This window comes from Ammospiza nelsoni, chromosome 9, assembly GCF_027579445.1.
Source record: "Ammospiza nelsoni isolate bAmmNel1 chromosome 9, bAmmNel1.pri, whole genome shotgun sequence".
In the NCBI taxonomy this organism is placed as follows: domain Eukaryota; kingdom Metazoa; phylum Chordata; class Aves; order Passeriformes; family Passerellidae; genus Ammospiza; species Ammospiza nelsoni.
Window position 1 is genome coordinate 14,382,343 of NC_080641.1, and position 12,605 is coordinate 14,394,947.

Consider the following 12,605-nt stretch of genomic DNA (forward strand, 5'->3'; position numbering starts at 1 on the left):
GATGAAACACAAATAGCATTTTTTTCTCCAGACACACAGCATAGCAGTATTTCCATAAACATAGCCTTTTAGTCACACTATCCAAACACAGGAAAATCATCTTGGAAACAGATTCACAGACACACAACTCTAAGCAGCAAAAATTTTTTCCTATAAGTATATGAATGCAAACAGAAGTTTCAGGTGTCTTACCTGTGCCAGTCTTCGTTTTTCTGAGCTTGTTCTTTTCTCAGGATGCGATGTGTAGACAGGAACAGTCTGTACTGCACCAGCACTACACATTCCACACTCTTCCTCACTCTCCTATGCAACAAAGCAGATTTAAATTCCTTTATTTATAATCATTATCTGCAAACATACCCTCCATATTATGCATGCAGAATGCATTCAAAATTATCTTGCCACAATCCATTACTGTCATGAAAATACCATCTGTAGTAAGAAAATCAAATTTAACTTTTCAAAACGCCAGATTACCAGCATGGTCATTTAAAAGTTGAATTGTTCAAATGTTTTTGAAATGTTTCTTAAAATAGCACAATAGGTATCAAAAAAATGGTTCCTTCTCTGTACAAAAAAATTTTACATGGAAGCAAAATTCCAAATGGGGAAAACAGCTGCAAAATGCCTAAACCATCTACTCTGAGTTCGTGAGGTTGCTTTTGCAAAATGAAACTATTCATTCACCTTGAAACACTGCTATTGTTCATGTATCTTATGGAACTAAAACTGGACAACTGCACCTCCTGAAATACAGTGTACTGCAAGACTCTCCCTTCTCAAATTCTCAGCTTGATGCAAAGGCTTTGAATGTGATATCAAAGCAATCAACTTTATGAAAACATACATCCTCTTAATGTATCTTTGAAGACCTCTGTTGTTCTATGATAAAATATGCAAAAAATAAAGAGATTATTCAGTGGATGCATAGAATGACAGATAGTTGCCAGAGGGCTCGTTATGAAAAATGTATTGTTGAACAAAGGGCTAAGCATATTTCAAAAGTCATTAAAAACACAAATCTCATGCGATTTGTAAAGTATAAGCTTCAAACTGTACAGGAAGCAGTGTAAGAAAGTAAATAAAGTGTCCTACATACCTTGTGTTTTAACTTACTCTTCACTTCTTTTATTCCTTGCCTCGCCTGGTTTTTTGCCTGGAGAAATAAAAAGACTTAAATTGCTCTACAGGACACTGGCTGTAGTCACAGAACATGCCTTATGATGCCATACTTATTTTGTCTTTTTTATAAACACCTGGTGATATAGAAAAGGACAATAATCTTTATCACAAATTTCAAACATGCACTACCATTGTATTTTTTTATATTCATGCTTTCTCCACAAATTTAAGGATTTTTTTTTTAGTACATCCATGTCAGTGATGGGAAAACATACACACTCAAAAATTCTCCATTATTACTAGGGACAGGCTAAGAATGATCATCTATATAACTCCTTTATTTGAAATGCTCCTTTCAATTTGAAAGGGTATTTTAGCAATAAAGCATGTTGAAAAATGTGAAGATTTTTAAGATGACTGCTACAGTGTTCCAGTCTGGTAACTTGCAGGGCAACATCAACCTTAAGAGAAATGAAGTGATTTCACATGCAGATGGAGATTTTGCCCAGTGCTGCTGAACAGCACAGTGCTGCTATTTAGGGGAGAATTCTGTATGCAATAAAAGAGACAGACAAGAATCATTGTTGCATAGAAAACAGCAAGAATATTCTTCAATACAGAAAGGAATTATCAATATGGAATACCATGTTGTTAGGCAAAAAAAAAAAATGAGACAAGAGGGAGAGAGCAAGAAAAGGGGGGAGAAGGAAACAAAATAAAATATGAGGGTATAACATCAAAAACCCTAACAGAAAAAAAAGTTGTCTTTCCAAAAAAATATGGGAAAAAACTACAAAAGTTTTCAAGGTTGTATTGAAAATAGGAGTTTTAAAATACATTCAAGGGTATAAATATCTAAAAGCCATCTATTTTCCTGTAGTTTTTTGTACATGGAAATTCAGAAAAAAAATTTTTTGAATCAAGAGGTCAGAGAGTCTTTTTGATCCTTAAATCATACATCCATAAGCTCAGTAAGAGCACAATGGGGTGCCATGTACCAGATGCTAACCTGAAAGCCACTTTAAACTTTCCAGATCCTGCTCACAGCATTTGGATGAATTTTGGAGTGCTCTGTTCTAACTCTCAGGGATGGTACCAATGACATTACTCAAAGCTCCCAATCAGTTATGTGGCAAATGGAAATGCATATTTCAGTCCTCTGGTAGTAGGCTCCATACAGGACAACAATGTAAGAAGTTAAACGGGGTAGAAAAACGGATATCATATACATAAAGATCCTCAGAAGTTTACTGCAGTTTCCTGGCAAATGCAGAAGTTCACTTTGAAGAACGTTAACTATCAAGGGCATAACTGTCAAAATTGAAGGCTGAACCACAGTCTAAGATAGTGCAAATGAAGAACAATAATTTGCAGATGAACCATTTTTAAAATTATAAATGAGTCCATGAATATGAAGTATATTTAATTTATTTACCTGTTTCTTTCCACAACTGCTGTGTTTTTAAAGTGATGTAAAATTAGAAATTCTGTTTGAAAACTTTACTTAAAATACTCTAGTACACACTGATTTACTGATTTTTTCAGGACTATTTATAATGCATCCACATAGTGAAACATTTGGAAAAGCAAAAAGGAAGCCAAAAATCTTTTCCTCTGTATTATAAAAGCAACTTTAAAACACTTCTCAGTTCATTTTTTTCTAATGCTGTTTTACCATACTGCATAATACAGAATAATCTCATATGCATCATGGAGTAGGCAGTCTTTGAAAAACGAGATCTTTTCCGATGAAAAGTGTAAGCATTAAACCCAGTTAAACATGAGCATTCCACTATCATTTTTAAAAAGGAGCAGATGATTTGCTGCACACATTACTGATGCTTTACCACATCTTAATAGTGCAGCACTTACTGCCAAAGAGAAATTACAGCTGTGTATCAAATACCTAAATGTATTCAAATAAGCTTCTAGTGTGTATGAGGACAGAAAGAAAACCAGCACACTCATGCTTTGATAAAGTCTATTTTTATGTACAAGCTATCTAGAAGACCCTGAAACAACTTTAAATCCTACTGCTATATGAGAAAACAAATGAAGCTCAACACTTTCTACAGGCTGAAGTACTGCTTTGCAATTTACATATAAAATGCTTAGGTATTTCAGCATTCAGAGAGAATGAGAGGTTGTCAGAAATTGCAGTATTTTGATGTATTATTTATTTGAAATAGATGATCTTACAAATTTATATGCTGTTTTCACAGCCGGAGTGGCTTTGGTCATTGCTGTGTTGATCAGTGCACCGCCTTTCTGAAATACACAAAAAATGTATTTTAGTAATATTTTAACACAAGGCAAACCTTAAGACAACAGCAAGGAAAAATAAACTGTGTGTGCTGTGAAGAAGTAACAACCCTCCTTTCAAATGGGCAAGAGCAAGCACAGCTGTGTTTCCTCCCCAGCCTGCTGTCTGCAGCTACACAAGGGTTACAGTACGTCATTCCACAGCTGACACATTTATCAAGGCACTCCAACAGAATGATGGATTTTCAGTCTTCATTCACTGTTACCATTTCAAAATCAATTCAGATGTTAGGCTATTTTTCATGTGTTCCTATCATATTTATTATGCAACTAAAAAAACTTTGACCTGACAGGAAGAACTATCTTGTTTAATCAAACAAGAATTCTCTTAATCTAAAATAATGTATTTTATTAATGCTGCAGAATAACAAGGTTATACCAAGGGTCCTGTACTAGTCAAATGGCACAAATCCATATTAACAAAATTGCTATTTACTAGAAGGGATAAGCTTCTTATCAAATTGTCACACCTAATTCAGAATCATGGAATGCAGCATGATACAGAAAGCAATGCAATCTTAGACTATACAGACATAAAATACATGCATTTTGGCATTTGTTTTGTGTATGGGAATTTTTTTAAATTCTTCTATATAAAAACTCAAACAATTTTTGCAAATACTATGACTTGGTATTTCTTACAGAATGTACTTACATCTTTCTCACAAATGAACAAACTTTTACCATTTTCCCTACTGGAAGTAGGGAAAAGGACTGAGACCTAAAGGACAAGGTGGCCATTATAATTACTTAATCAAGTTTATAACTTCACTCTATATAATTACTTAACCAAGTTTATACCTTCACTGTATGCATCCACTGCTGATAAGATCTTGAATTCCCTGAAAGAGAAATGTCAAATTAACACAATCAAACATACATTCAACATTTTAAATGCTGCAACCCTCTTCACCATCAGAATAAATAATGTACTTAGAGGATTACTTATTCAATTAATTCTTTCCAGATAGACAAGGAATGTAAACATAAGAGTGTGTGTACACTAAGAAAGAAACTCAGGAATCTCTTATTGCTTGTTTTCTATTTCCTTTATAAAAGCTTGTTTTCACCACACAGTTTTTTATTCCAATTAAGGTAAAAAGTGGAATCAAAATGATGATAAGGTAACATGCTTTAAGAAAGTATAAAAAGAAAAACACTAACTCAAAGCAGAGAATAATGTATTAATTGCATTCAAGCATAATGATCCCTCTGGGCAAACTTTCAAACACAAAAATGACATGGACTCCAGAAGGTACCGTGCCAAGGTATGAACATGAGAAAAGTTAAAGGGTTATGTCACAACTATATATTCCTGTGGAGAAAAAATCCTTTTAAATTATTAACTGTATCTACTTTCTTTCCGAACAAAAAACCTCTAAAGGCAAGTGAGAGCTACTGACTTGTGTGGGACCACTGAGACTAAACTGGCCACAAAGGAGCACCTTAAATTCTACTTGATGAAGTCAATACTGCTTCCCAAAGGTGCTTCAGCTGAACAACAAGATTAGGTCCATGATCCCTGAAAAAGTTTTAGAATACATCAGTCACTGGAATACTCCAGTACTAAGAGCTGCTACTGACCCCACACACGACATTCACTTTGACAAGAATGCTCTAGTTTCAAACAGTTTGGCCATGTTGAAAGGACCATACTGATATAACCTTACAGACTTTAAACAGCTTTTAAAACTCAAGTGTTCCCATAATCCACTAACTAATGCATGGCAAGAATTATTCCAATGGCTAATGAAAGCCAAAACATACTCCTAGAACATTTCAGAGAACTAACTGGATCATTGGAAAAGGTATTCCCAGTCTTCAAGATGAGGTGAAGCAATATGAGCTCTTTAGGCTCATCATGGGTACTTCAACCCATTCCACTCAATTTTTACAAGCAATTTTGAGACAGCCAGACTCTCAGGAATGATGGCACAAATGAAAGCAATGCTTGCTTAGAGAGTAGAGACCCTCATGATCATTTTGATTCCATTAAGAATGGCAAAGAGCAACCTAAAGCAGAAACAACTAATTTTTCATTTCTTCGATGTGGTTCCCTAGAATTGTCAGGGAAGGAAGCACATAAATGACATGTACAAGGTGAAATCTAACCACTGCTGGGGTGTTAAGGATATTGCATTAACCATAAATGCTTTCTTTAACATGGTATTTTGTCACTTGAAGTCTTGTCAACAATGTTCACGTATCACCTGTCTTGAGGTGTCCTTAACTCTCTCCACAGCTGATCTTTCTCTGTCACAACCCGACTTAAACAATTAATAGAAACAATAAATAGCATCACAGCAAATGACCAAGTTTAATGTTCATCTAGTCATGTAGTGACTCTTCAGGGATGACAATCAGAAAACAGATACTTATCTACAGACAGCCATGCTAACATTGCATTCCCTCAGCAAGAGCTGAACCTCCTGAAACCCTAGCAAAAAAAATCTGAATTCTTAAAACAAATTACCATTACAAGGGAGTTTCAAATATTTTTATTTTTTTTCAGTTTTCCTTCTATTAGCACCAACGATATTAGACCAATAAAAAAAAAGGCTGCTGTGGTAAAGTTAATGTAATTAAAAATTAATTAACATATTCTACAAGAAAACTGAGTGCTAAACCAATCCATCACTATATTCTTGTATTGAAAAGCTCTTGAGAACAATACTTATATAGAAAAAAAAATAAGAGAAAATAAAATTTCAATTATAAAAAGTGCAACTGTAATGAAGATGCCTCACAAGTTTATTTTCAGATGTAGACACAAATAAGTTTTGATCACTTTTTTAATTGTTTGTTTACGGAAAATCATAAAAAAAAAGAAATTTAAGATTTATTCTTCAGTTTTCTGGTTTAGTTTAACTTGTATACGTGCCCAAATGCAAATTTAGAAAGAGATTACTTAAAGAAACACTTTCTATTTGAATTTGATTCAGTACTTTTTAAATTATACTGTCTACACTAAGAATGTGTTCACCTGTCCTTTTAACAGCTTGGAGCTAACAGTAGCTTTCTGTGACTTTTCTGAAATCTGGGTTTCACCTGTTTTTCTCAAACCCTGGGCTTCATGCTGAAGCTGATGGGAGTTAAGTCCGCAAAGAGATCATAGTTCTACCCCATTAGCGTCACAAAATGTCACCTTCAATTGCACACATATTGTTAGCCCTGCACTTCATAACAATAATGAGACAGCAGTTATGTAAATACTGAGTATGTGCCCTAAGCAATTTGTCCACAGCCTGGCACTATCAGCTTGTCTGACTTGAAAAGCACACGGGCAGTGCTAGGCAGCCCAACGCCGCCAGCAGAGCTGAGCGGTCCCTCCTGAGCAGAGCCAGGTGAGACACAGTTCACAGCCTGCCAGAGCACAGCCAAGAAACAAGCTTTATCTAACTTCCACTGCAGTTTTATTGCAGCCTCCTGACCCCTAACTGCAGTCAGCAAACGAGCTCTGAATACTGACATCACCTATCTGAATAATGGATGCTCAAAGTCTCAAATCTGCTTGCAGAGCGGCGTAACTTACCCTAAAATGGCAGGGAAGAAGTAAATCCCTGTAAAACTTACCACAATTTGATCAAGGAACAAAACCTCAAATTATGTGCTAGGTCCTAGCACAAGACACAGAAGGCAGAAGAAGGCAGTGAAAATTTTGAACAAAAGGAATTATGCACTTGGAGAATAAAAAAGTTATTTTTTCATGAGGTGCAGATGGCTCTGCAGCACTTGATAGTTTCTCTGTGGGGGCCAAATCCTCTCCTCAATGTGTCCCATTCAAGGACAGTCTTGCAAAGGAAGTCCATCCAAAGCTGCCATCTGCACCTCAGTGGAGTTGCTCAAATCACATAACCTCCATCTACTGAGGAAGCTTCTCCACAACTTTCAAGACTAACAATAAAATAGCATTTGTACAGTCATGCATATACTGATCCTATCTTTTGATACCATCTCTTACACCTGGGCTGGTTTTGGCTACAGTAGAGTGAGCAGCTGTGTGGTGCTGGGTTTAAAACATGACAATACCCAAAATAACAACAAACCTGTCCTAAATGTTTAAAAGGAAACCACTCCATAAACCTGTAAAAATCAGGGTTAGCTGATGTGAAAAGTGTTGTAACAATTGTTAGTGAACACAACTGAGGCAAACAACATAAGAAATAATATTTTTGTTTACAAAGAAGATAAATTTCCATGTCCCTTCTCAGATCATATATAAAAGTAAAAAAGCTTCTGCTTTTTTTAGAGTAACACGTTCATTGGAGAAAGCAGATTTCCCTGAACATTCAGGACATCACTGTGATTTCCACACTGCAGGAATAAGTAGATGTGAAAAGAAAATGAAGCATTTATGGAAAAAATAATTACCTAGAAGTTAAGCAGCACAAATGTCAAAGTTATTTTGAAAATACAGTTTACACAGAATGCATCATATATGTAAATATACAGTTAAAAATGTAAACACTATAGTGATATCTCATTCTACACTGAAGTATTACTTCACAGGATTAAACACACATATCTAATATTACACACATCTAATATTACACATATATCTAACATCACATATTTAATACACTGGTGTAACTAGATACATAATAATGTGTATCCCAGCAGTGATTTGTTAAAGGCTAAAACCTTTCCAAGAATGAAGGGAAACAACAGAACAGTAAAAAGATCAATGATGTTTAAAACTTACAAAACATCATGAGGACATCATGTCAAACAGTTCCCAAAGAAGTGTCAATGAGTACTCCCAAATTAATTCTGTACCTCCACAAAAGCCTCCTGCTGTGATTTCTTCTTCAAAAACATCAGAGAATCCTCTTCCTGCATTTAATTTTGATAGCCGACCATCAATAAACTGGAGGTGAAAAACAAAGGGTCACACACACTTTGTTGTCTCTTCTGTTGCTTCACAGTTTTAGAGTTTTAAATGTGTCCATTATAATGGAATCTGTATGTTCAAGACCATTTATGTCTTAAGGATAATACACTGCTCTCAGATGGACTTCACATCTTTACACAAGAGCAGGTGTAACTATGAGCAGCAGGAATATATAATATAGATCAAGAAAATTATTTCTATTTTCTGTATTTTTCTAATGGAAAGAAAATAATTTATTTCCTTAATTAATAGTAACTCTGAATTTGTCATCATAACCATATAAAGGTCACCAAGCCATTCCCTGATGTCCTGCTGTGAAATCATGGCTCCTTTTAAGCACTAACCCTTATTTACGTGCATCTACAGATGCATATTTCAACAGTTATCCTCATGTAGAGGTTTCAGCTGCAAGACCACATGAAATTGCAGCTACAAATAAGTGCACATACATAGATGAAATGATCCAAGTGTGTCAGAGAAAGTCAAAACTAGAAAATTAATGATTAAGCCACTCAGAAGGGATGAATACATTCTTTTCAAGAATTATCAGGCTTAGAGGCAGTAGAACAAGCACATTCCTATAGATTTAAAATTCTTTCAAGAAGCAAGCCCTCCCTTTCTGTGTTGGAAAGGCTAACTCAAGTCTGACAGATAAAGTGAGAAAGCAATTTTCCAATTACACACTACATCTTCTAGCAAGAATTATGAGTTATTCACTGGTACTAAACAGTACATAGGAACGAACCAGAATTAATTATTGGGCTGTATCATTTTTTATGACCGATTATCCAAACAATGTCAGTGACAATCTGATGCCTGCCAATGAACAGACTAGTGACATGAAAAAACAACTTCCTCAAAGTACAAAAATTCCAGAAGCAAGAATAAGGTAAGCATGAAGATATTTCTCTCTTCCTTGTCTAAATTCCTTCTTATTTCTTCATTTTACTCCAAGCTGGCCTTTTTCCAAATAGGCTGGTTCATGGTCAGACCACTGTGGGATCACTGGATTATTTCACAGTAAGAAAATGAGATAAGAGCACCTTTAGCTACCGCTGTGGAACAAAAAAAAAACCCAAAAACAACAACCTCCACTCCCATCCCTTCCTTTGAACTGTACCACATTATCTCTTTGGGGAAAGTTATGAATTCATTCCATACTATAAATTAGCATAAGATTTATGGACATACTCATCATCTGGTAAAATCCTATCAACAGAAGGCTGAGACACTGACTGAATATGAGAGGGTCACACCAATTGAGTATTTAATGTAAATACTGACAAAGAACTGTTAGCAAAAATATACTGGAGACATTATTTAAAAGAAATGATAAGTGTTATTAGTGGTGGTAGTAGTAGTTGGTACTTTTGAGTAATTTACTGTTAATGGTTGCACTTAAACTGCTACATGAAAAGAATAGCATGTGGAATTACACATAAAATTTATGGGTTTTCTCTTTCCATTTTTCAAACCCACGCCCTTCAAACCCACAGACTGAAAAATCTGGGCCTCCTCTTCCAAGAAATATATTCACTTTGAGGTCCAAAGAACCCTTGGATGACTACCTCTTTCAATGAAAAACTAGCAATTCTGTTACCCTTGGATTTTAAGGTGACTAAAGACATTATCCTCAACTGATTTTGAGTTCTAAAACCAAAAGAGAGACTACATATATACAGAATATCCAAGTAATTTTATCAATTTTAAAACCAAACAGTTTTTAGAAGCAAAGAAAACATCATAAATGTGATTTCCACAAAACAGCAGCTTATATTTCACAAGAAGAGAGCTCAGCTCATAAAGATGGTAAATGAAATTTGAATTACTAACAATTTTCAAAGGCTTCTGATTTCTGCATTCATTAATTATTTTTCTAAGTAACATTTTCTAATAACATGTTAGGAAAAAATCCCAATAAACATTGCAGATTACCTTGCTGACATAAGTACACTATTTAAGGAGATAATCTGGCATTAGGCTTCAGGCTAGTTCTAAGAATGAATTCATATTTTCGCCAGACACTCATGATAACTATTTGACATATTAGATACAATTATTAATTACTATGTTTGCAGCTTGATACAAAGGTTAGTTACCTTCCATGATAACCAAATTAAAGGGACAAAGCAGGGATTTCATAGAACAGCACAAATAAAGCTCACTTGTCAATTATGGCAAAATGGGTGTATTTAAAGTACCAATTTTCTGCTTGGTCTAGGTTTAAGGCTGCCCCTAAGAACTATTTTCTATTTAAAAGACTTTCAGAGCAGAATAAAATACAATTTGGTCTCTTTGAATACAAACAACTTTGAAAACAGCTCATTTGTCAGTGGGAAAAACTGGAGAAGATGCAGCTGGGCTGAGGATTAACTGAATAAGTAGGAGTAACCTTTGCAACAAGAACCAGAGGAATAAAAAAAAAACTACTAGTACTATTAAACCACACACATCATCAAAATTGTTACTATTTCCTAATCCTCTATTATTTCCTTCAATTGAAATAAAATTAAAACAAGCTATAAACAAATTGTAAACTGATTCTGTTTAATTGAACACATTAAAGTATAATGGGTAAGTACAGAGCCAGCCCATTCGTGGCCGCTAAAGGTTTTGTTTCAGTACTGCCAGTGTGATAATGTTTTAGAAACATTGCTTGTAAGCAGCTTTTTATTAAGAAAATTTCATGCTACCTTATTGCACAGAGTAAACCACACTTCAATCAGTTACTTCTTCCCATTTCTATCCAATCAACCAGACTTCAAAAGGTTTCAGATTTCTTATGGCTTATTTTATATAACCACAGTAAAATTGAAGGAGCCCCATTTGGTGATCATGTTTTCAGGGGCCTTGTATAAAATACCATCCTCACCCAAATCTTTACAATAGACACTAACCTCTGATTAACACCAAATGCTTTTTAAAAATTAGAAGATTCTACATATAATAGATTTCCCTAATCTATCATGGTTGTTTATCTTCAAAGAAGTCCCCTTGATTATTTAAACATGAACTCTCATGTATCAATCATTCCAGGCATTTGCAGGCAAATATATATTTTCATGAATCTTCTCATTTCATTCATATTTTCCTTGATTTTCATAAAAGTCTAGTGATAAGTTTAACACCCTTTTCATGCAATGGGGTCAACTGATGAAAAGAGAGAAGAGTTAAAGAATAAAATCAAAGAACAAAATCCATTTCAAAGACTGTAATCAAACTATAACTGAGCTGTGCCCAGATATTCAACAATTTGTCCTCTACTAATTCAAATTCTGCTTTAAGAGGTCAGCTAGAATACTGTTCAGACCACCCCTATAGCTCAGGTTTGTGACATTCTCTGTGTGCATACTTCAAAAAGCCTAGAAAACAAAACTGCAGTTGCAGGATGAATCCAGTTTTTAAATAAAGACCAGTGAATTCCAATTTAAGTTAAGCACTCTGCTCTTCAGGCTCTTTGGGCATGAGCCAAGAGAGCTGAAAATGAAGTTCAACCATCAAGCTGGGAGATCCCTGATTTTTCTTGTTTAGTTGGGTTGCTGACTGGCTCTGCAGAGATGCTGCACTTGCTCTGCACCCTGGGGTTATTTTTTTTTGTTCAGTTTCAGCACCACTCCTTTGAACTATAACTGCAGACATAAAAATACAACAAATCTGGGATGACTGTACCCAAAGTACTTGTATTTAGATTTCAGCCCAGACTTTTGTAGGCTGACAGAAAGGAAAATGTACTTAAACACAGATCTGTTTTAACAGAAAATCCTTAAATATGGGCCATTTGCCCTCTTATACCTGTTTAAACAGTTGAAGATTAACAGCTGCTTCCAGGAACTGCTTAGTTGTACTGGAACGATGCTTCACAAAACTATTCTCACAAAAAGTTATAGGCTCTCCCTAAAAATGAAACAGGAAAAGTTAGGATGGTGAGCATAGATATATACTGTAATTCAGTCCAAAAATATGTGTCTGCACCAAATTAATTCTATATTTATTCTACCAAGACATGAGAAGATTGATAAATACATTGCTGATTTAACAGGAAATGATTGAAACACACATCTATTTTATTTTTACATAAAACAAAGGCTACAAACTGAAACATGTTTATGAAAAAGGTTTAAACATTAACACTTAAACAATAAAACTTATTCTCCCACATGGGAAAAGTGCAGAACCCTTGGATGATGAAAGAAGATAAACAAGTATTCATTGAAAAGTCAGAGCTTGTTGCAAAAAACTGAAAACAACACTCATTGAAAGAAAGAAATGT

At 34.9% G+C, this 12,605-nt stretch overlaps 1 protein-coding gene across 2 annotated transcripts in view; it reads right to left on the reverse strand.

The window, feature by feature from the left end:
* DENND1B (DENN domain containing 1B) overlaps nucleotides 1-12,605 on the reverse strand; it is a 153,449-nt gene that overhangs the window by 21,664 nt on the left and 119,180 nt on the right. For both annotated transcript variants that reach the window (XM_059477951.1, XM_059477952.1), the window contains 6 exons: nucleotides 12,128-12,229; nucleotides 8,221-8,311; nucleotides 4,246-4,286; nucleotides 3,322-3,390; nucleotides 1,100-1,156; nucleotides 193-303 (listed from right to left, as the gene is read on the reverse strand). In XM_059477951.1, coding sequence (XP_059333934.1) covers nucleotides 193-303; nucleotides 1,100-1,156; nucleotides 3,322-3,390; nucleotides 4,246-4,286; nucleotides 8,221-8,311; nucleotides 12,128-12,229 — 471 coding nt within the window. The remainder of the gene's footprint in view (nucleotides 1-192; nucleotides 304-1,099; nucleotides 1,157-3,321; nucleotides 3,391-4,245; nucleotides 4,287-8,220; nucleotides 8,312-12,127; nucleotides 12,230-12,605) is intronic.